Genomic DNA, 24,570 nt, shown 5'->3' with positions numbered 1-24,570 from the left:
AGCAGTTTACAGCCATCTCTTTATGCAGCTTTTTTAAAAGGTGCTATCCATAAGAATTACATGCTAGCTAGGGTATTTTGGCCCTGGAGGAGTTGGACCTAGAATTGGAAAAGGTAAAACTAGCTTCCAATAAGAGAAATTGCTTCCACTTTGAACAGTTTGTCATCCTTGAAAAGTTTGTCAGGGAGGAGCCATTAATTCATGATAGAATACACCGTATGTAGAATATGTAGAATATAATATATTTGAGATGAACGTTGATTTATAACCCAGTTGCAATGTGGGAAGATATTTCTGTGCTTTGTGCGAAATTTTTCAAGCTCATGTACAACTTCAGGCAAGAAAGCTGTTTCTTATATTTTCAGGAACTGTACTGAGAAAAACAGAATTATATATAAGTATATATATAAGTATATAGGATAAGTTCTCTGAGACCAGCAGAATTCTCTTGTAATTTTTAAAGCATAGTAATTATGGGGTTTGGCTTGCCTTGCAGAGGCCAGTAAGGGCCTGTACCCCATAAGATATGGAAATATCTTATGGCCATGGAAAACTTTTCAGCCTTTCCCCAAGCAATTGCAGTTGTAATAAAGTTAATATGAACATTCGTGGAACACAAATTAGTTTTCAGGATATGGAAATAGAGTTTGTGTGGTGTTCTGAGTAAGAGGAAGTGAATTTATGTGAGAATATGAAAACCAGTATTTCCAGTTGAAACTGTGTGCTGTATGGGCTCCAGAATCAATGTGTGTAATACAAGATACAGATTAATATTTTTTTTTAACAATGTTTTTGAACAAGTTCCTTGCTGTTCAGCATCAATACTTAGAAAGAACTTTGAATAACAAGTTGAACAGCTACAAGCAGAGTTGTACTTGAATTGCTGTGTAATTCCCTTCACAGAGTCTGACTGAGAAACTGGTGAAGAAAGAACAGGACTACACCCAGCTGGAAGAAAAACACAATGAAGTATCTGTGAGTAAGAAGAATGTGCAGGCAAGTTTTCACCAGAAGGACCTGGACTGCCAACAGCTTCAGGCAAAGCTGTCTGCATCTGAAGCCTCGATACAGAGATTACAGACAGAGCTAGGTGAGAAGGCAGAAGTGAGCCAGAAACTTAAAGAGGAGTTGTCTGAAGTAGAGACAAAGTACCAGCATCTCAAGGCAGAATGTAAACAGCTCCAGCAGCAGAGGGAGGAAAAAGAGCAGCATGGCCTGCAACTCCAAAGTGAGCTCAGTCAGGTAAGTTACCTTAAACCTCCTAAACTATCCTATTTGAATAGTTCGTTAAAACCATATCTTAACTTTAAAAAACTGCGCATGTGTATTTCTTATGAACATACATTTACATTTCCTTATTTGAAGGAGGGTAATTAACCAACACTTGTATCGTACTACTCTATAGGAAGTTTGAGTAAAGTGAGTCTTGGTTCTACATTATAACTGAGCAGTGCTTGATTTGCTTTAAGTCTGAGTAGTGAATGTAGTAGGGAATACCTAGTGTGAAAAGCCAGGGTAATGTGAAATCTTGATATTGCCTCCTTAGTGTTTCTCCCCAAACAACTTCTCTTTATGTTGCTGATAGCTGGGAGAGCACCCAGAGCATACATCTTCCCCACCAGAACCTATTATTCTGCTGTGTGAAATGACTTAGAGAAATAGGACTTATAACATTGAAGGAAAGCATGGTGAAGGTTTAGGGGTATTGAAGGGAGGACCTGGAGTTAAAAGGTGAATGGTTCAAGGGCCTTGGACATAAATGCCTAGGGGGGAGCAAGCTTCTTTCATAGCTTTTCCACAGCCTATGGAAATTTCTTGCTGTGCTGCACGGTCTGATCTATTCTCTGGTTTTGTGCTGAGTTAAGAGATCACCGTGTCCTTCAATGTGTTTGTGTAGCAATAGACAGGAGGCAACCCAGGACCTATAGTGGCAGTTTCATGTAGTGTAAGCTGATTTTATGAAAAGAATGAATTGTAAAAGGCCATCCTTGCACTTCGAAGGTGGTGCAGTACTGCTTTTGATGACTGATAAAATCATGAAGCAGGTTTGTGCCCAGCTGGAAGAGCACATCCACCTATTTACTCTTTGCTGCTGGAAGGTACTGGACTGTAAGCCACCAAAGTTGCTGTGTACCCTCCGCTGTCTGTTCATGTGTCTCTTCTCAGCAGACAATGAATGCCACTGATGTAGCCAGCTTGAGCTAAAAATTACATTCTTAATATCCTAGCAGTGCAGAACAGTATCTTTCTGTTAAATTTAGCAGTGCAGCAACCCTCTTTCTGTTAAATCTCTGTAACTTGTTTTGAAGAGCTCCTGTAGATAAATGAGGATGTTTCTGGGTCTCTCCAACCCACTTTTTTGAACATCTCTTCGTACGTTTGCAGTTGATGCTGTTTTTTAACGTGGTTTGTGTTTCTGAGGTGTAAGAAGTACATACATGACTTCAGGAGGTCATGCACTTTTTTCACTCTGGGTTATGAAAACTTTGCATAACCGTTGCACAAACTGAATCTATATCACTTTTGGAATGGAAGGAATGACTGAAAAAGTGGATGACTCTTTTTTGCAGTTGCACAGTAAACTCCTAGAAACAGAGCGCCAGTTAGGGGAAGCGCATGGGCGGCTCAAGGAACAGAGGCAGCTGTCCAGTGAGAAACTGATGGACAAAGAGCAGCAGGTGGCTGACCTACAGTTAAAACTTTCTCGTGCTGAAGAGCAGGTAAGGGGTTTTATGCAGATTCTATCGTTTGTTCTGGTGATATATCTCTACACACACTTGTGGTGATACTGCAGTTTATAAAGTTTGTTTTCATGGGAATTTCTTTTGACTGATACTGTCAAGGACTTAGAGTACAGTTATCAAAACCTGCTTAGATGCTGCTTGTCTTTACAGATGTATGTGTGTTTGTGGTGCTTAACAAATGAATAGAAGTGCATTTTGCACTTATGAGCTTTGTCTAAGGTTTTTTTTACGAAAAAAATTACATAGCTGCACACAGGCCGATATGGGTAGTTTTGTGTGTAGGTAATTTTTTAAGATAAAGCCATACATGAGGAAAAAGTGAACATGTCACAGCAGGTCATTGATAGTTAATAATCAGTGTGGGGTGAATGGGCAGAAAACATTTCTTTTATTTTTATTTGTTTTAATTTTTATCTTGTATATGTTGCTGATTTTCTGCTGGCTTTAGGGAGATTGGCCAAATATCTGAGTGGTATGTTGTCAAAGCTTTAAACTTTTCTGTATCTAATTTGCAAAGCCTTGACTAGAAGTGGAGAGACTGCTAAACTGAAGTTGCTGCTAAAATAATGACTGACAGTTGCTACTGAAGTTGCCAAAAAAAGTAATTATAATGTTGTTTTAAAGGTATCTCTATCATCAGTCATGTTACATCTTAACAATTATTACAAAAAGCATACTAAAAATTTCTTAGGTTTTAGATTGTTTGAGAGCTAAATTATATGCGTCTGATAATGGTTTTATAGTTCTTGCTTGTGATATAGAATCTCACCAATTAATTGTAATGAATGCTTTGATTAGATTTCGATCTAGCATTACAGATTTTTGTTCTTATGCAAGTTTTTAAATACCCACGTTTACACTAAAATCTTTTATAGTTAGAGTGAACATTGAGTACAATTGACATACTGAGTGGTGCTTTTTTTCCGCTCATTAGTCTGGTTTGTTTGGTATTTGGTGTTGAGTTTTTTTTTTTTTCAGCTAAAGGAAAAAGCAGCAAATTCCACAGAATTGCAACATCAATTAGAAAAGGCAAAGCAGCAGCACCAGGAGCAGCAGACACTTCAGCAAAATACAACAGCAAAACTACGAGAAGCCCAGGTAATGCAATTTCATATCCTCATGTGAAAGTGGGTTCCAGGGTTTCATTATGCTAAATACCTTTTCTTTTTAAAAGTGACTTGCAGGAATTATATTAGTTCAATAAATTAACTTATAAATCTGGAATAGAATATATGGAAAGCACTTGATAAGTTCATCCAGTATTTTATGCATTAGGCCCAACTTTTAAGGTCCTTATAATTAAACACTATTATGTTCTTGTCTAGAATGATCTGGAGCAAGTACTACGACAAATTGGAGATAAGGACCAAAAAATTCAAAATCTTGAGGCTTTGCTTCAAAAAAGTAAGGACAACATCTCTCTGCTGGAAAAGGAAAGAGAGGACTTATATGCAAAAATTCAAGCTGGTGAAGGAGAAACTGCAGTTCTTAACCAGCTACAAGAGAAAAACCATGCATTACAAATACAGGTAAGAAGTTCGAGATCTATTTGTTTTCATTCATTCTCATTATTGAAACTTGTTTCCTTTTTCTTTTTCTATCTCATCAGATATGACACTAATATTTTCTATACTGTTCCATTTCTTTAAAACTTACTTTAAAAGTCTTACTGTGAATTTCACATGACTTGTGTTTTGGTGACTTCCATTCTATCCGCATAGGGAAAGAAATTCCTAGGTATTTCATCTGTACATATGCTATTAATATGTACTTACAAATAGTTATATTATATAACTATATAACTATATATGTATTTGTATATGTGTATGGTTTAAAAAAGAAATATATATAGTTATAACTATGTAGAAATAAATATAATATATATATGTGTTTCACTCATTTTTAAAAGAGGTTTGATTCCTGCTTTCAACACCAAAATTCAGTTGAGCCTGCATCTGTTGTCTCCTTAGTATTTTGTTTCTGTTAAGATTAAGGCCAAATTGACAATTCCCTTGTGCTTCTAATTTCAGCTGGAAACCTATTTAAACTCTGGTGTTGTGTACAATATAACTTTACTGTAATAGTTTAGGAAAAGAAATGCGGTAGCATTGGGTCTCCAGAGCCATTATAAGACACACTAAAATTAAGGTTTTACTTCTTTGGATATGCTGTTCTAGCCTTCTCCTCTTTGTGGTTTTTTTTTTTTTTTTTTTTCCTGCTGCAGGTAACTCAGCTAACAGAGAAGCTGAAGAATCAATCAGAAAGTCACAAACAAGCCCAAGAGAATTTGCATGAACAAGTGCAGGAGCAAAAGGCACACCTAAGAGCTGCTCAAGATCGTGTGCTTTCCCTGGAAACAAACATCACTGAACTAACCAGTCAGTTAAATGAAAGTAAAGAGAAGGTGTCACAACTTGATGTGCAGGTAATGGATCTCTGTATTTTATGGTGAGGAAAAATTCTGGATGCGATTTCCCATTTGGGAAAAGGTGCATTTTTCTACAAGGAGATAACATATACTAACATATGAATACTGCTGATTTTACTATTAAACTTACTGATGGCTATCAAAAAACCAGAATAAGCTATGGTAAAACAGATGTTTAAGTGAAATGCAATTTGTATTTCAGGTAAAAGCAAAGACTGAATTGCTACTTTCAGCAGAAGCATCAAAAGCTGCTCAGAGAGCAGATCTACAGAACCATCTGGACACTGCCCAAAATGCACTGCAAGATAAACAACAGGTATTAAGTGACATATAATGTTTCTGTGTTACCTAAAAACTGCTAAAAAGCTTAAAAATATTCTGTTTACAAACTCATTAAACGTACCAAGAAGCATTGGGAAATGATCGTTTAGGATATTTTAACCATGTGTTATGCATGAATTTCCTTTTGCTGTTCTGGAGCAGATATATTTTGTAGTGCAAAGAATTTACTTGGGAGTCTGCTCCTTGCTATAGAGTTATCATTCAGAATCTAAGCTTTACTTAGGTGTTCTGGCGGTATTATATATATTTACAATTATATATAATTATATGTGTATGCTATGAAGAAAAGATGGAATGCACTCAGTAGAAGCAAAAAACTCTTACTGCTGGCTCAGATAAATTTCCTGTCCTCTGCTGTGTGCCAGCTGACATAAAAATTCAAAAGGCTGGTTGATAAAATTACATGTTTTTTAATGTGTTTTAATCCTAGTGAAGCATTTACTGTCTGTTGAATCAAATATTTGCATAGTTAAAATCCAGTGCTGTTATGATCTTCAGGGAAACATCCAGGAGATGTTATATGTGGCATTGTTTTGTAGCATGGGGATGTAATTATTTCCTTTAAACAGAATACAACTTTTTGCAGCCATTAAATAATTAATTAATAACTCAATACATCAGCCTGGTTGGAGAGCAGTGAACTTTGATGTAGCTGTTGTCACAGCGGTTACTAGGTGAATGTGTTCATGTCTCTTGCAGAACATATTTGTGTTGAACAAAATGTTTTGAAATCATCTCTGGTATGTGGAGAACTGAGCATTTCCATGTTACTGGCTTTCCTCTTTAAAGGTTGATCTCATCAACAAACAAAGACATATTAAAAAACTTAGAGAATTTTTTTTGTTATTTTCTAGTTACTGCTGTACTAATTTGAGGATCTAGTGCCTTTATTACTTACAGTACCTCTTCCATTTACAACTTGAAACACATTTGTTAACATTTACCCCAGAGCCTCTAAGGTTTGAGAGAATACTGAGGCTTTAGAATAATTTTTTTCAGTGAAACAGAGGGAATTTGTGCATGTGTTTGTGTTTCCCCTTTCAATTTCCTGCCCCTCAGAATAAAAAATAAACATAATTTTCCTTTTTAATTTGAACACATCAGATCTTTAAAGCATATATGACATTAGTAATTTTTTAAAGTTTTTAGAAAGTAACAACCTTTGTATTTTTGTTTTACCCAGGAGTTAAATAAGGTCAGTGTTCAGTTGGATCAGGTTACAGCTAAGCTGAATGACAAGCAGGAATATTGTACTCAGCTTGAAGCCAGTCTTAAAGAGTACAAAGAAAAATACCTTTCTTTAGAACAGAAAACTGAAGAACTAGAGGCACAGCTTAAGGTTTGTATTGAACACAATATCTAGACTTACAGAAACTGATCTCTGCTGTTAGGCAGCATGTGGTAAAAGCTGTGCTCAAATTAGGGGGAAAGGATCATATCAGTATCACTTCTGTATGTTTTCTTTCCCATTAATGTTTCTGATTCACCATTTAATTCTGTTCTCCTCTTCCATGCTAGTATGTCACATTAAGAAGATAGGCCTACAACACTGCCACTATACTGTAATTTTCCTGTGTGTGTGCTTCTACCAACCATTTTCCTGTGTGTGTACTTCTGCTATCTAGAAATTGTTATGTGAGGGAACATGAACATATCCCAAAATTAGAGTTTTTAAGTTTGAACTTAAACACTTTATAAGTAGTAGCAAGGGATATGTGTGACATTGGTTAGTCCTGCTTAATATCGCCTGTCTGGTTTAGTTTATTTCTGAAGCCTTTTAGTAGACTTTTTAGCAAGATTTATATATCTATTCTATTAATGTTTCATCTCTTAACTTGATCTGGAGTTTTTCATTCGAGGTCTGAAATCAGTTTTTATTTTCAAGTCCACATATTTCTGGCAGAAGGTTTGCATAACTTTTTGGTATTTTGATATACTATTATTTTCAGTTAAGGATATGGATTAGTCCTAATGCTTGAGAGCTTTAAAATTTGGGTTCTGACCTTTGTTCACTATCTTTTAAAAATTTTTGGTTGGCAAAAGCATATGATATGGGGATTATGGGAGCAGGGCAGAACTGGTTTTGCAGTGTTGTCTGTCTGTTCTGAGGGAGGTTAGTAGTGTTTATGCTCAAGACTGAGTTGGGTGTTTTTCGCTGCTTTTGTGCTCTGTAGAAGAGAATGAAGATTGTTTTCCCTATATGAAATTTTAAATCCAACGCTGTTAAAAATTAAAGCTGTCATGTATTTCATTGTCAGCATAATTATTTTGTTCTTCCATCTCTTTTGGACACTGTTTTTTTTCTGGCCTACTTTGATTTGTGTTTTTAGTTTTCATTCTTCTGCTGAAGTTTCACAAGTAGCCAATAGACACAAATGCTTGGGAGAAATACAGAGCTTGCTTGTGTATGATTTTATGAGGTTCCTGGTAGCTGAAGTATGAAACTGAGCAGGGTTGTTGATGCTGTCAATAGGAATGCAATTGTATGTAAAATCTTGACATCATCACCATTCTTTGAGATTATTCCAGTTGAATATGTGGCAGTTAAAAAAAAAGAAAAAAATTAGAAAACAAAAAGCCCTCAGGAAATTTTTTTGACGAAACTTGGCCACTTTGTTTTATGGCCTCTGTGTGAAAGCAGAAGTGCCTGTAAAATAGCCAGTATTTTGAAGAGTCTAAACAGTGCCCATTTGCTTAAAGCTCCTGTGTTCTTTATACTGCATGTGAGTGAAAAAGTAGCTTTGGAAAAAAAACAGAAGAAAAACCTCCTCCAGGCAAGCATAGAATTTCTTCACCACTGTAGTTTGCTGTAGTTTATGTCTTTGCTTTTGCTGTAAAGCTTTTTATCTATTACTTTGCAGTAAAATTCCTGCTTGGCCTTTAATTTCAAGATGCTTTCCGAATGTTTTACCAAAATAGTTCAGTTCTGGAGGAGCAGGTGATTAGCAGGAACTAAATAGTGAAAGACAAATTGCGAAGTAATGAAACATGTAGATGATGTGTGAGAGTTACGACTGTTTTCTACAGTTACTGCTACTTACAGACTTCGCATTTTTTATTGCTATTTTTATTTTGTTGGTTGTGTTCTGATGGCTCTATCTTTTTATTTTTCTCTCTCAGAAACTTGAAGGTGATGTTCTTGATGCTAGAGCAAGTAAAGACCAAGCTCTTCAGGAGTTACAGGAACAGCGACATCAGTCTAAAGAATTAGACCTCCGGACAGCAGAACTGAGTAAACAACTTGAAGAAGCAAGAGAAGCGTATGCATTTCCTGTGTTGTAGTACTTTTTGAAGTCAGACATAAAACTGGGGCAGTTGGGACGAGAGTTGAAATTTTCTTCTTCTTTCCTGTGATTTCATAAAGTCATAAATAAGTGCTGTGTCCCCTCTTCTACAAGAACGGTGTTGTATCCCACTTGCTGTCTTTCACTTCTTCTGCCATGTTATCTCACACGAATGACTGACTGTTGTGATTAACTACACTTCTTCATTTTATTCACTGTTCTTGTTGTCAGCCAAAGATCTGCACAGTTTGATGTAGTGAGGTCCATCTTTAAATATTCATAGCTCTGTAACCTTTTTCAAATACAAATTTGTAATTTATGCATAAGCAGCAAAGGGGTAGTTTCTGTTCATTATAACTGAGGAAGAAAGATGCATCTCAAACTAGTTTCTGAGGTTGCTATTTCATCTTAACTGGAGAGATATGATGCCTATGAATGAACTTTTAAAAAGTATGTTTTATCCTTTTGTTTTTGCAGGATGTCTAATGCTCAGATGCATTTGCAGAAGAAATCTGAGGCCCTTGACCAAGCAAACCAACAAATTTCAAAGCAGGAGGCAGAAAATGCCAGTCTCAAACAAAACTTTGAGAAATCAAATCAAGATACAAGTAAACAGCTCAAGGAACTTGATTGTAAAATGCAAGCAGCCACATCAGAGCTGCAACAAGTGAAATTAGAGAAGGACACTCTATTAAAAGACCTTACAGATACCAAAGATAAGCTCTCAAAAAGCTCTGAATCCTTCAAAAAAAGAAAGGAGGAATTAGAAAAAGAAATTAAAAAAGGAAAAGCAGCTATGGCAGAAATGGTTAGTAGATTCTTTAATTAGGCATTCAGATTGGTGTATATACATTCTGTTAAAGTGACTTTGTTTTCTGTTTGAAACAGTGTACATATGATGACAATGCATGAAAATTTATTACTGTAACGAAAACCAAATTTTGATTTTTAGTAGCTCATACATGTTTTCCACCTTAAATTTTTGCCTGGATATTTACAGCAGTAAATGTCAGTCCAGGATCCTTTCTTCTTGCTGCATGCCTTTAACATAGTAAAGAAACTAAACGGAGACGACAAGTGTGAAACAATTTGACGGCAGATGTCCTCCTTTTAAAAAATGTATCAACTGTATTATAACAACACAAAGTTTTAGAACCTTTGCTAAAATGCTGTTGTATGGAATAAGTTATTTTTCTGAGGACATTTTAATTTCCTTTCTGAAGTCTTCGTATATAGAACTTCCTGTGCACTTGTCTGGCCATGCTGGAAAGCTGTGTACTGCAGGCAGAGAGAGTAACATCATCTGCCATTTGGGGAATGCCTAGCTTAAGGTATTGTTGGAGTACTGGAACTATTTGAACTTCAGGTCTTACAAATGACAGTAGAACAAGTGCTTTACCACCAGAATAACCTATTATGGTAAAGAAAGTAAACTATTAATGGGGTTAAAATACACTGTTTCCTTACCTTTTCTGCCTTGGTGATATGAATAGGCACTGTATGAATACAGTTGTTCTGACAGTCTTGTCTCGGATACGGCAAGGGGTGTCTGTCTCACACCTTTCTCATATTATACGTCACCATTTTCCAGAACCCATTCAGAGCTGCTTCTATCCCGATCAAAAAAAAAAAAAAAAAAAAAAATCTGCTGCTAGTTAAAAAGAACATTTTTCTCTTACTCATTCACGTTTTGAAGAAAAGCTCTTTCGTTTGATTTTCTTAGTTACTGCTGTTTAAAGATTTGTTTCTCCTAAATACTTAAAGGATTTTCTCCCCAGTTTAGATTTAAAAGATAGTAGTCCAGATTCTGCTTCTAATTCTGTAGTCTTTTGGAGGCTCTCCAGTGTCTTAAATGCATAGTATTTGGGCTTGATATATGGTTGCATATGCATGGAGGTCTGAAAATGTACTTGCATGTGAGTTTTAGAACATGAGGGAATTTTAGATCCTGAGGAGACCAATGAGCCTACTACTTCATCAAAAAGGAGTAGGGGTGCCAACCATAGCTTAAAACAGGGAGACTATCCCTAATCAGAAGAACTCTGGCACCTGGCTGAGTTCCTTAGTACTGGGCATCTAATGTGTGGCTTAGATTTGCCACTTAAGGTTTTGAGGGGCTTTGAGCTGAAAATGTCTGCAGTTGGGAAGCTAAGATTTTTCATTGAAAATGGAAATGGTATTTTTAATGATTTGTTAACTCCTGCAAAAATACTCCATACACGGTCTTAGAAGCTAACAGGAATATATCCTTGTCTTGTGCTTTTTTAGGAAAAATCTTGCCAAGAATTAAAACACCAACTTCAGATACAAACAGAGTCTGTAGCTAAAGAGAGGAATGAATTAAAAAACTCACTGGAGAAAAAGGAGGGGGTAAGTTCTTAATTTAGTTTCAAAAATAAAAAAACCCAATAATAATAAATATTTAAAAGACTGATTTTCAGTCTCACTGGCTGGGACTGATGAGAGATAAAGATGTTTCAATTTTTGAATTGTAAACTATCTTTGGCACTGAAATAAGGTGATACTAAAACTTTCCTAGAGGGTAATGCAAAGCTTTAAAATACAGGTTTTAGTCTTGGTTTTCTGTGCTCCACATACCGTAGCAGGGGATTTTAGCCCTTCAGTTTTTTTCATTAGTGAAACGGTTACTTGGTATTACTGTGTCCCCGTTTTCTTTTGTATTTCCAGACAATAAAAGTTATTTCATATCCTTACATCTATTTTATTCTCAGGCTTATTCAGTATGTTCTCAGTGGAGTTGACAGGACATTTTCAGATATCCTTCAAGGATTGAATTGCTTTTTCGAACTTGTGTAAGTCACTTGCTTGTGACTACATAAGGACCAAATGTACTTCTTTTTCAAAGATGAGCATTCAGACCATACAGTGCAGCTGGCAGCCTGAAGGACACATCTGCTTTAAATGGATTTCTTTACCCAAGGCATCTTCTGTTCCCTAAAAGGATCAGAAAAGATTTGATCAGATTTGATTTTTTTTTTTTTTTTTTTTTTTTTTTTTTTTGTGCAGAGGTTCTTCTGATCCAGCTTCCAGCTGAAAGGGTGGAGAGAAGACACCCCTTTGTTTATTCTTTTACTTTTATACATTTGTGGGTCTAGCAGAAGATTGGCTTTTTGGGGTTTCCACCCCTCAGCCTCAGTGGCCAGACGAATTGTCAGTTACAATTGTTTTCAGGTTAGAAATATGCAAACAAAGGACAAAGAATGAAAAACAAAGGGTTTGTTTATATTACTTCTGTGGGAAAGGTAGAAAAACTGCTCTAATATTCTACAGTAACTAAAAGATCTGACTCCATTTATAAAAATCCAAAGGCTAATGAAAAACTCAGAAAAACCAGGGTAACATCTCACCCTTTTAACTTTAAAAAAAGAAAAAACAGAAAAAGAAAAATTAACAAATTTACAAAGGGAATATATACAAGTTCAATCACTGTCTGTGGAGGAATCATCAGAGTGATCACTCGAGGATTCATCCACTTGGTGGCTTTCAAGTTGATCACGGCTTCCACCTTGCCTGTCAGCTGAATTCTGCCTCTGTGGTCGCAGGTCAGGACGGACACACTTTGAAGGTAGCCAGCGTGTCCCAGTGTCCGTGGACACACACGCATACCCTCGCCCCATAGCGATTAGGTCATAGGGTCCTTCCCATTGCTTGGTGACTAAATTTCGGACCCGTACCTTCGCTCGAGGCTGTTGCTCGACATGGTTTGATAGACTGTGATAGACACTTACTGTCTGAAAGAGGTTTGGGGGTGTGCAGGTGTGCTGATAATTGCTCTGTGACTATGGCTGCTACTTCCCTGGCTCCTCACTTGTTCAGCTGAAGTGCTGTGGTGCTCAGTGGAAAGTGCTGAAGGATGAGCTTGGTGTATGCTGCAGTTGGCACCACTGCTGGTGTGAGAAAAGTTGCCTGATCTTAATTTAGAATAGATAAAAAGGCTGCTGTTGATCTCTGGGTAGTAAATTTGGAATAACAAATTATTTTAATGTGTTCTAGTAGTTCTTAAAATCTGCTTGCCAGTGTTCAACCACATAGGTCTGAAACAGCAGTGGCACTGTGGGATGGTTTGATTCTGTGAACAGCGTGTATAAATTGTGATTTAAATTTAAATTATATACAGTTACTTAATATTTTTGAATATAGATTTCTAAGCAGTTGTCTATAGACCTTGATTCAGCAAGAGCACAAGTACTGGAAATCCAGGGTCTTCTGAAGGAAAAAGAAAAAAGTGAGCAACATCTCCAGGGAAAGCTGAGAGAGTTAAAGGAATCTTTTGAGCAGAAGAAAAAACATAGTGACACACTGCAAGCTGAATTGAAAACTGCCCTTTTAGAAAAGGTAAGACTGTCCTTTCTTACTCTTTTAAGAAAATGAATGTAGATTCCTCTGATAAATACTGGAGCTTTTATGTCAATAACTTTGTGAGAAACTGCTGTAGTCTTGTTGGAAATGATAAGGTCAGGATGTGGAAGTGAGGTCTTCAGATGCTGTTGGAGATAAAATCAACATCAAAAGCAATAAATAATGAAAAGAACAAGTGCTGAGATATGAATTCCATAGGAATTGAATTTTAATAAAGGGATAAAATAAGCTAGATTGAATGTAGATTTTTTTGCTTCAGGAGCAAAGCAAGAGCTGCCATTTTCTTGTAAAGCAGTCGAATTTCGTGAGAGTACTTTTAGACAAACTCTGCAGTATTTTAAAATGTCCATGGCAGTTTTAAACCAAGTCTTCTCATATTATACCAAAAGAATTTATCTGACTGACAGTATGAAGCTCATAAACCATAATGGAAAGAGTTCAAATGTCTTACAACATTAGGGAATGTTGTGCTGTGTGCCATGAACTGTTAAATGTGGCTCCAGCTTTGGCTGCCCAATGCTACATATTCATATTTGTGCTTTAGACAGCCCGTGGAAACATTAGGTCTTGGTGTCGTGGTTTATCTCAGCCATCAACTCAGCACCACAGAGCTGCTCAGTGACTTGGGAAGACAAACACCATCACTCCAAACTCTCTCCTATTTCTTCTGCCAGCTCCATATGCTAGGCATGATGTCATATGGTATGGAATATCCCTTTGGTCAGTAGGATCAGCAGTCCTGCCTGTGCCCTCTTCAGATTCTTGTGGCACCTCCAGATTTCTTGCTGCTGGGGTAGTGTGAGAAGCAGGAAAGGCCTCGGTTCTGTGTGAGCGCTGCTAAGCAGTAGCTAAAATGTCCCTGTGACAACAACTCTGTTCACACCACAAATCCAAAACACAGCCCCCATACTAACTACTATGAAGAAAATTCTACCTCAGCCAAAACCAGCACACTTGGAAACATCATTCCAATTTTTAATGTTTGGTTTTAATGTGTTTCACTTAGTCTTTTGTTGTGAATTAAATTTTGTTGTTAAATTAGTTACAAAATGTTACCATAAAATCACAAATATCAAGTTACTGTTATTCCATAAAAAGAACAAAAATTCTCTTCTTTCAGTAGAAATGCATTTTATTGAAATACTTAAGCTAACTTTACTGTCTGTAACTTTAATCAAAACTTTCTATGCTTATGTTTCAGGCAGAGCTGGAGAATAAACTACAACAGCAATCTATTTTGTCAGCACAGGAGCTTAAAGCAGAGAAAGGCAAACTAGCAGACTTACAGAAGGCCCATGATAAACATAAAGAAAACATGGAGAAGCTGCAATTGGATTTTTATGGGAAAGAGTCTGAGCTGCTGGCAACTAGGCAAGACCTTAAGGTACTTGCAGTAATACTAATGTCATATGTGACTTAGTAGATACTAATATCCATTTTGAAGACCAAGAAACCATGCAAGAACTGTATAAGTGAAAAAAATCTCTTCTGCTATATATAGAATTTAGTGCTGTTTAATCCCTTCCCCTGAACATATTTGCCAGTTTATCTGAAATACCCTTGCATTTCTGCAGCAGCAAAGTAAAAGGTGATTTGGTTTTATATTCATTGAAGAGTTATTTTTTAAGTGTTGCTTTTTCTTGTTATGTACTGTAGCTTTCAACTAATTTAAATAGCATAGCTAATTAGGGCAAAGTCTGCCATCATGTAACTGCTATCTTCCAGATGGTTTAACTGGAGTATTCCTGGCTGATGGTAGATGTTAAGAGATGTCAAACTAGTAGAAACAGTAGGCTTATGGACCTACCTGTAATACAAGTACCAGAATTTAGTCCTTGAAGTTTTTGCTGTTCCTAAACCAAAGTTACCTGGTTTTGTATTGGTGTGCAGTGCCTTCAAAGAGGTATTGCTGAGAGTTGACCCAGTCAGCAAAGGCAGTTTTTGGCCCTTTTTTCTGGCTGTCTGCCTTGTGTCAGTACTAAGCCAGTGCTTCAGTTGGTCCCAGGGCATACTGTGCCACAGAGACTGAACTCTAGGTTCAGGTTATTTTAAGAAACAGAGAAATACTTCTTTTATATAGGCCATTGCAGTTTTATTAGACTTACTCCTCTGTAGTATTAAATTACCTGTCATGTTTCCCTGTAGGTTATTGAAGCTTTACTTTCAGTGCACCATGGTAGAATTGCTACATTAAATTCTGGAGAACTTCCACATGATTACCAAGCAGTAGTGATTTAAGCATATTCTTTCTTCAGTTTATTACTATTGCATGTATACATCTGTGAGTTTATTTCCTGCCGTGCATTTAAATCCATTTGGTAGTGGAGTGGCCTGTAGAAGCACTGGGTGTAACTTAGGGTTTTTTTTTAGTATAGTTTTCATTAAAGTATCACTTTTTGCAAAATAGCTGTGAATTAGTATTTTTATTAAAGCAGTTTCATGATCTCCAGTCCTGGCAAGTACAAAATAAGACACTAAGTGTCTCACATGTATTCAGACCTGATGGGGATGGTAGCAAGAGAGAGGTAGAGCTCTATGCAAAGAGCTAAAATAAGGTGATAGCAATGGGGAAACAAGATTTTTTAAGGTGAGCAGTCAGGTAACTTGATTTATGATATAAATTTCTGTGGAGCCTAGAGAGACTGAAGAAGATTGGGGTCCTAAGTACTGAAGTGGCATACCAAAAGATATATTAATTAGGATTAGTGAGGTCTGATTGATGCTTTTTTTTTTTTTTGCCTTTTTTTTTTTTTTCTGGAAGAGGGAAAAGGTGGGGAGCTGAACTGTTACCATGGCTGTGCTACCTCAGTACAACATTAAACTAAAGAAGCAGTGATAACTTTTCTTAGAAGACCACTAAAGAAAAAAGCACATTCACACAGCCTCAGAGTCACAATGTTAGTCTTGAGAGATGAGTATCAAAATGCCACTGAACGCAGAAGAACTTTACAGTAGAATTTCACAGCCTACTCAAAATCAGTTGTCTGCCTGTTGTTTTGCCTTGGGCAAGTTACTTATTGAAAGTAACTCATTTGAGCCAGAGCTGTGTGTTTTCACTGAAGTTTGGAACCAAAGCTGATGGGCAGGCTGAGCTTTAGATTGGCCTTAATCTTCTTAGTAGGCAGTGGTAAAAGTTTTTAAAACTTGTCTGCATGTAGAGTCAGCTTGGGTGTCTTTCAGTGCAGGATGTTTAGCAGAAATACGAACTCCCTGCAGAGCATTGTTGAGTCAGGAGCCCAGCATTGTCCAGAATAGGCGTGGCCAGCCCATACCGTGATATCCTAGCAGTGCTAGATTTGAAAGGGAAAACTCAAACGTCCTCACGTGGTGTGGCGCTGTGCTGTCGGCGGCGCCAAGCTCCCAGGCGTGGGGATGGATCGTGAGAAGCTGCTGGTGCCGTAGGCCGGTCTGGGGCCTGGGGGAGCACGGCGGGAGTTGGGCTGTGCGCAGAGCACCATCTGCTGGCATCTGGGAAAATCACTGCTGGGATCCGTGGCGCGGCTCTTGCTCGGAGGCGGCCGTGGGCTTGCGGCGGCGCTGAACGCTTCGGGGCGGTTTTGGGGCTGGAGATGCAGCGCTGCCTGAGCAGAGCAGAGCAGAGCCGCCAGCGGCACCGGGCAGCCCGAGCTGCTGGGCCCGCAGCGCAGCACCCGAGCGATGGAGCTGTGGCCAGGTGCAAACCGAGAAGCTCCGAGGCCTGCAGAGGAAACTGGAGAAGTGTTGTAATTAAAAAAAACCCAAGAAACAACAAACAGAAGTGGAAATGTAGTTATAATTTTTATGGATACTATTTGCTGCAAATTTACTTTGGTTTAAAAATATCTCTAACAGTAACTTTCACACACGTTTTTGTCTTCGTGACTGGAAAAAGAAATAGGGTAGGGTTTGAGTGCTTGTTAAAGCCATAGTTTTTTATTAGAAAAGGTTATATATAATTAAAAAAGAGTACCGCTTAATAATTTTTGTATATACACACACACATATTTATACAAATATCTGTCTGTGTGTATATAGTGCACAATTTTTGTGTGAAAAAGGCATTTTTTTATATAGAAGAGTTAATAATAATGTACAAACTGTTATTTTTGCCTTGATTTTGACTTAGTGTGAGAATACTTTCTGTGAATCTGATCTCCTGAGCTCTGCCAAGTATTCTTGAGTTTTGGCATTTGTGCTTTTTGTAGTCAGTCCTGGTTTCTTTTGTCTTTTCAAAAGAATGTTTGTCTCCAGTGTTGGCATTGGTGTCAGCATATATTCAACGAATGCTCTGGAACAAAACTCATACTTGCCAGACCTCAGTTCTCATGAGCCTAAGTTGCATACAGTCAGTCAAACTCTTTTTCTTAGGGAGTGACGGGAGATCAGGGTTGCATCTGTGAATAATTTAATGTTGATCTTTTTGGACTGAGATCAGGGAACACTCAGACTTAAATGGTTGTTTGTGCATGTCATGAAGATAGACTGAATGTAGGTCCTACCACCCTGCTAGGACCAGTTGTGATGCTGGCACTGTGATATGCACTGGCACCGCCCAAGGTGTAGTGAATCAAACTCTAATTTTTAAATATTTTTATTTATTTAAGCTCTGTACTAGTCAACCTAGCATTTCTGTTTATTTACCAAATAAGTACTGGTTGACCTCTTTTGTTCTGTACCTTGTCTCAGCCTTGGTATACACGCAGTGAGATAACCTGTACAGTGCAGACACTTTGAGGGGGTGGGTTGAGAGAGAAGTACCCACTGTGTGTGAGTGTCACTATCCACTTCATCAAATTTCATCATCTGCTGCTAGCAAATTTGATGTAACCACATTTATTCTACTGGAAACAAATTAGAATAAAAGTTGTGGCTTTACTATGTTTCTTTCTAAAACGTCAGACTGTTGGGTTTTCCTGTGAAGATGTTACATGATGGTGCGAGACCTTCTATCCTTCCTAGATGTTAGGAAAATATGGTATTCCACTGCACACAGTGGAACAGAGGGAGATAATTTTGCTTTCTGAAAGACCTACCCTACTGAAACCTCAAAACTGCAAAATAGCCTCCTGTTAGTTTTTTTTTTTTTTTTTAACAAAAAATTCTGAGTCAACACCTTTCAAAGTCTTAAGTAGTAAACTCTAATATCTCAGAAAGCAAGTAAGGTAATTTGTCTGAAAATTAATTTTGAAAGCTGGTGTGAGCTTTTTAAGAGTCATGGGGATTATCGAAAATGCTGTTGAATAAGCAGTGTTCCATCACTGCTGTTTCGAATTAAGTCTGACTCTACAAGCAAAATACTTTAGCTATTACGAAGGAGGATCATGAGGCATCAGAAATGAATTAGCTTTTAAATCAACATGGGAGTGACTAAAGCATGAGCATAATTGAATGAAGTGAAAATTCTGCTTATGGTTCCTTTAAAAACCACTAACCTCCAACAAGAGGTTTCATTAATATTTAAGCAAGAACTTCAAAAAGAATTGAGTTTGTCTTGAAAGAATTTATATCCTTACTGCTGCTCTGAATGCAGTAAACTTATTACTAATAATAAATCTCAGCTCACCTTCTGTATCAGAACATCAAAAATTTCCATAAAATACCAGTATTTTGGAGAAAGGGAGGATGAGTTTGTTTGGTTTTTTTCTTGTTGGTTTCAAGTGGAACTAGTCTTTATCTAAACTAGAAGGTTAAAAAAACCTTCAGAATATTAACTTAAAAAGACCCCCAAAGTTTGACTTTGCTGTGAGCAAACAGAATGAGCTTTGGCTTTGAGTGCAAGTCTTGGATTGTTTCTCGGGTTTTTGTGACCTGTTTTGGAGAAATAAATCAAAGTTCTTTTTCTAGCTAATGGTGAGAGAAGCAAATAAAGTATCATCTCTGGATTTTGAATGAAAATTTAAACTTAATGTTTTCAATGCTTATGTGGCAGAAACTGTGAAACATTTTATCCTGATATTAGCATTTTTATCTTCTACATTTCACTTCATAATTTTTTAAAGTTTTACAGTTGTCTTAGCACTAACTTTATTAATTCATTGGTGAAAAATAACATTGAATGATTTTTGAAACCTTCAAAGTGGAGCTTCACTGCTTCTTAAGTAACAGCTGTCTAGAGTTATAGAACAATTGATTTGCCGAGATAATAAAATTAGTTTGTGTGAGCAAGTTCAAGTGTATTCTCTTTTTGCCAGTTATCTTTTGTTCTCTGCCCTTCGGCATGTTTTCACCTTTTGGCTGTGTAAGGATGTGTAAGGGTTTCACATTCTCCTGTCTCTGTTCTGTTCAAGCTGGAATATGTACAGTAAGGTTTGTTCCTGGAAATGATGCAGGCATAGTTTCTTTTTGCTTCAGGTAACCTTGTAAACTAGAAGTTTCTGTATTTGTGCTCTGTCAACATTTGAGGCAAAATGTTGCACTCCAGGTAGCAATTTTTCTACACGGAAAATGTTTAAGTGACTGTTTAGTATCTGAAACTTCTATACTGACAGATAACTTGCAGAATTCTCTTTGTAATTAGTCCACAGAAGAAAAGCTTGCTCTAGCTCAAGAAGAAATAGTTTCCAGCAGGAATCAAATTGCTAACAATAATCAACAGATTCAGGAACTGAAGAAAGCTAAGTCCACACTGGAGCAGGATGCATCAAGGAAAGAGCAGCAGCTGGGTGAGAAGACCAAAATGCTACAAGATCTTCAGAATGACAGGGTAAATCCCTTTGGCTTTTGAAATCTCCACACAGGAGATTTCCCATCCACCCCCAGCAGGAACCCTGTATTATTTTCTATTACGTCCCTGATTTGAGGGCATAACGTTGTAGTGCATAACAATGACTGTTCTACTGAACCTCTGGTTAAGAGACTTAAAAAAGAGATAGTTGTAGTGAATTTGGTTTAGAATATGCTGTCAATTTGTTCTAGACAGGTTTGTGGCTAGACAGGTGGGGAAACTATATTAATTTTAAATCTAAAATGTCAACCATGCTGCTAATTGCATTACAAACTGTGGATAGATATATGGCAGTTGTTTCCCTATAATTACAAAGCCACAAAGTAGTTTTTAGGCCCTGGATGTTTTTTTGATTGAGTTTTTTATTTTGTGAACTTGGAAGAGGTAACTTTTCGAGCACTTCTATTTCTCTTTAAGATTTTGAAAGAAAAAGATTTGGCTAATGAAAAATGTAAAACGACAGAGCTCCAGGAAATAAAGAGTAGACTTGAAAAAGAAAGTGCCAAGCTGGGTGAAGAGCTTAGAGCCTCCAAGCAAGAATTTGAGAAGGTACATTGAAACCAACTAAGTCTTCTTCATGTGTTTGGTTATCTGATGATAAATATGCCTACTCAGCAGATGTTATCTGGAATGGCTTTGCAAAAATGGTTACTGTAAATATTGGCATTACAGGTAAGGGAACCAAAGCCCAGATTTTCTTGAGCTTTCTCAGCAATGATGTCTTGGTTGGTGATGAGCCTTGAGCACCAGGGCCTAGTGAGCCAGATGGGCTGCACTACTTGTCTTAGCTTCAGGATGGGTTGTATGTCCAGGCTTTTCTTCAGTTCCTGTAAATTCAGTCTGTAAATTCTATAAATTTATACTGTAAATTCACTCTGTATACCCCTGCTTGACTATTCTGAAATGAAAAGCTGTCCAAAAGAGTCACAATAGTGAAGACTTCCTAGATACTCTGGTGCATCTGGGACTTTACAAGGATGAATGGTTGAGTTTGAAACTCCCTTAGTGTTGTTTCTTAAAATGTCTTAAAAAGTCACAGTTGGAGAAGCCTCATAAAAGGCAAATGTCAGGAGCCTCATAAAAGACAAACTCTCTTCCTAAATCATAGCTATCAGTTGCGCTCTCTAAAGGATAAAAGTTGGGAGGATTTAATGAAATAATTTTTAGTCTTCAGTAAAACTGACTGTTTCTTGCCATGCTCTCCATGTTCTGTTTTTTAGTCTCTCTAAAAACTAACATTCCTAAAAGGCTGCAATTTGTATTTTCCATAATGTACTATCACCAGTTATATTTGTATCTGTTAAGCACACTTAGTTGAAATTGTTGAACAAGTATAAACACAGGTACAATTCCCTATACACTAATAAAAAGAAAATAACATGATAACTTATGACCTTCAGATTTTCTTTTGTTCTCCATTGTTTAGAAAAGGGTCTGTAAGTTTTAGGTATAAGTCTGTACTTTGTTTCTCTCAAGGCCTCTATGCTTGGGGAAAGGTATTGTAATTCTTGTTGTTCCTAAAATCTCTATTCTAAAGAATAAAATTTATAACGATGTAAAAGGCGTGCACACCAATATCAGCTTAATAGCAATTTCTTCATCTCCCTACAAGCAATCAGACTGAAAGTCTCCTAAAGACTTAAATTCTGTTTCCCGCCTCCTAGCAAGGAATGGATGTGTATGTATCTGTAGGACATCCTCTTGTTCCGAGGATAAGTTCTTTTCACTGTCCTTGGTTTGGTTTTAACTTGTATTGTGAATTTTGATTTATGGAAAATGGTCCACCCCTATTAGTCTGTCAGTATCCATATGCTTGGCTGTGTAATTTTAAGGAAAAGGTTTTCTATAAATTAAGCTAACTATTCTACTTGAGTTGAGGTACAGAAGAGCAAGTAAAGTCATTATTTATATCATCCCACTTGCTTAAAACAGAGTAATTTTTTATATGTTGAAGACTAATAGAAACTTTCTTCCATCAGCATTCAGTTATACATTGTCCTGATGAAGTTTTTAACCTCATTATTGCACCCGGAGGACAATATGAAGTAAATTTTAGAACAGTACCTAGAAAATGACAATGGATGCATCTTTTCAAGGAATGGTAGAAAACAATTCAACAGATCTTCCTCTCTATTTTAGCAGAAACATGCATTAAAATTATTTTTAAAATTGAATGTTGGTTATAATATGTTTAATATCTTTGATCATGAAATCACTGATACTTTGCTCTATAAAATCATCTTTTCTTCTAGTGATAAGACTAAAAATTATTGCTGTCCTCTCCTAGGAAAGGATTACAGTCTTTTGAATTTAAGTCCATTTACACTTTCAATGTTGCTACTTTTACTTTGAACTTAACAGGAGGTGACAAATCTCAAGCATGCAAACCAGCTATTGATTCAGCAGAAATTAGAACTGCAGGGCAAAATAGATAATGCGAACTCAACTCTGGAACAGGAGAAACAAAAGCATCAAGCTGTCAAAGATCAACTGAAAAAGAGAGAAGAGGAGCTGAAGAAAGAGTGTGCTGAAGTTGAAGCCAAACTGGTTAGTATGTTAGAGAGAATGAGACTGCTGTTTTGTGAATGTGCCTTTGGATTCTTCCAGGGCCAGAAAAGAAGCAATAGTTTCTAAAAGAAACTATTTAGACTTTAGTTTCATTTTACATGAGTTTTTAAATTACAAGATTAAAAAATCTTTGAGGCATTTATTAGTATGGAAATATTCAGTGAGATTGTAGCCATGTCTACTAGAGCATGTTGATTAAAAGCAGCGATTCTATAACAGTAAGATTCTTTGCCTCAATTAAATGTAGGGAGTAGGGTAAGAATGCTTCAAAGCTTGTTTTTCATTTTTTCCATTGTTTTTATAGCACACTGAGAAAAAAGACAAAGAAGAAGAAAAAAGGAAACATGAGGAAAAGGAGACCAAGCTCACCATGCAGGTCACAGCCCTGAATGAAAACCTGGCTACCATGAAGAAAGAGTGGCAAAGCAGTCAAAGACGAGTGAGTGAGCTGGAGAAACAGACAGATGATTTACGTGGGGACAATGCTGTCTTAGAAGCAACAGTCCAGAATAATCAGGATGAGAGAAGGGCATTGCTGGAGAGGTAAGCTGTGGTCATGAAGATGTGGAAGTGTAGTTTGAAAAATTAAATGAACTGAGAATAAAAACTTGTTTGGGATTCTGTATTCATGCTTTATTTAAATCTGTATTTGTTCATAGTGCCTGGGCTGTGGGTGCAGTTTCCAGAGTGCAACCTTCTGACATGCTTGCCAAAGCACAGCAGAAGGTTTTGGGAACCAACTGTGCTGTTTGTCATTGGAAGATAAGGCAGGCTTATCAGGATCTTTACTTATCACCAAAGCCACAGCTCTGTGCTTGTTCTCAAAGATGTATGTCCATCTGTAAGAGCTTTCTAAATCCACTGGTCTCCTCTGAGATTTCAGGTGTATAGGCTGTGGGTTCTCACCTATTGTGTCAACCTTGTGAGGCCTGGCAGAGAGAACTTCTCTTAGCTGAACTGACTGTCTTCTCCATCACTCTGAGGCTCCTGTGCCTTGATTCAGTTCGAATACATGCCCATTTCATCCAGAAGCCTGGAAAGAGACCCCTTAAGTAACACAGAATTTCCATAGGAACTCCTAGATGTGCCCACTTCTCTGTTAAGAGACTGAATGTATAATTGGATTAGATAGACTGAAGTTCACAAAGGAGGCATTTTCTTCCTCCTGAAAACCTCCAGTCTTATTTTCTCCAGTCCTGCTGTTATCTCTACAATATATTTAAGTATCAGGTAAGCAGAGCGCTTTTCCTTCAGGCAGCAGGAGGCCTTGGAAGGCACTGGGAGCTACATGAATGCAGTGATTTCCAGGGTAGAAGAAACACCTGTGAGACAGGAAGCTTTTTTTTGTTCTTATTTCCTGATCTGTTTGGCAAAGGCAGAGGGGAAAACCTTTGTTGGTACTGTCAAGCTTGGTGATTTGACTTTGGAGCAGTAGACCTTGGAAAAGGATGGGTTAATTTCAAGTGAGATCCTCTTTCTTTGGCAATCCCTTGCTGTACTGTATTGAGCTCATCCAGTTCAACAGGTGAAAACACCCTTTGAAATTCGGCTTTGAGCAGCTGAGTTTCAGCAGATGGGAGGTGGCCTTGATAGAAGAAAAAGGTTTCTTTTTTGCTCTTTGGCCTGACCTGATCTGCAGCAGCTGGTTTCCGAGAATGTCCTGTTGTACAGGGCTATTTTTCAGGGCTTGCTGTTGAGGGACTGCATTCAGCACTGTCCCTGCCTGGTTTGGGGCATAAATCCAGGTATTGAGAAACTGCAGATACTTATGAGCAATGCCAGTATAATCTTTAATTGATTGTTATAACAGAATGTTTTCTTAGTTAAGATATCAAAGAACTTTTCAGATCAAGGATTCTTTTGGCTGGATTTTAAGCGGGTAACTTCTCAGACTGACAACCGACCCAAAGGACACACAGTTCACATTGGCTTAAATCCTTTGAGCTTACTATTTATTATTTTACTTCAGGTGTATAAAAAGTGAGGGAGAAATTGAAAAGCTTCAAGCCAAACTTGTAGAAATGAAGAAAAAGCTGGACAATACAACTGCTGCAATGCAGGAACTTGGCCGAGAAAACCAGTCATTGCAGGTATAATTTGATTTGAAGCTATTAAACCTGT

The 24,570-nt window shown here is 37.3% G+C and overlaps 1 protein-coding gene across 5 annotated transcripts in view; it reads left to right on the top strand.

Moving 5' to 3' along the window:
- EEA1 (early endosome antigen 1) overlaps window positions 1-24,570 on the top strand; it is a 66,483-nt gene that overhangs the window by 33,430 nt on the left and 8,483 nt on the right. For all 5 annotated transcript variants that reach the window (XM_040061298.2, XM_040061297.2, XM_040061299.2 and 2 more), the window contains 17 exons: window positions 904-1,242; window positions 2,571-2,720; window positions 3,723-3,842; window positions 4,070-4,273; window positions 4,969-5,169; window positions 5,375-5,488; window positions 6,698-6,853; window positions 8,635-8,774; window positions 9,276-9,606; window positions 11,067-11,168; window positions 12,960-13,154; window positions 14,380-14,562; window positions 19,675-19,860; window positions 20,299-20,430; window positions 22,243-22,428; window positions 22,754-22,992; window positions 24,419-24,539. In XM_040061298.2, coding sequence (XP_039917232.1) covers window positions 904-1,242; window positions 2,571-2,720; window positions 3,723-3,842; window positions 4,070-4,273; window positions 4,969-5,169; window positions 5,375-5,488; window positions 6,698-6,853; window positions 8,635-8,774; window positions 9,276-9,606; window positions 11,067-11,168; window positions 12,960-13,154; window positions 14,380-14,562; window positions 19,675-19,860; window positions 20,299-20,430; window positions 22,243-22,428; window positions 22,754-22,992; window positions 24,419-24,539 — 3,099 coding nt within the window. The remainder of the gene's footprint in view (window positions 1-903; window positions 1,243-2,570; window positions 2,721-3,722; window positions 3,843-4,069; window positions 4,274-4,968; window positions 5,170-5,374; window positions 5,489-6,697; window positions 6,854-8,634; window positions 8,775-9,275; window positions 9,607-11,066; window positions 11,169-12,959; window positions 13,155-14,379; window positions 14,563-19,674; window positions 19,861-20,298; window positions 20,431-22,242; window positions 22,429-22,753; window positions 22,993-24,418; window positions 24,540-24,570) is intronic.

This window comes from Hirundo rustica, chromosome 4, assembly GCF_015227805.2.
Source record: "Hirundo rustica isolate bHirRus1 chromosome 4, bHirRus1.pri.v3, whole genome shotgun sequence".
Lineage (NCBI taxonomy): Eukaryota > Metazoa > Chordata > Aves > Passeriformes > Hirundinidae > Hirundo > Hirundo rustica.
Note: the sequence above shows the minus strand (reverse complement) of the source record. Positions and strands in the feature narration are given on the sequence as shown.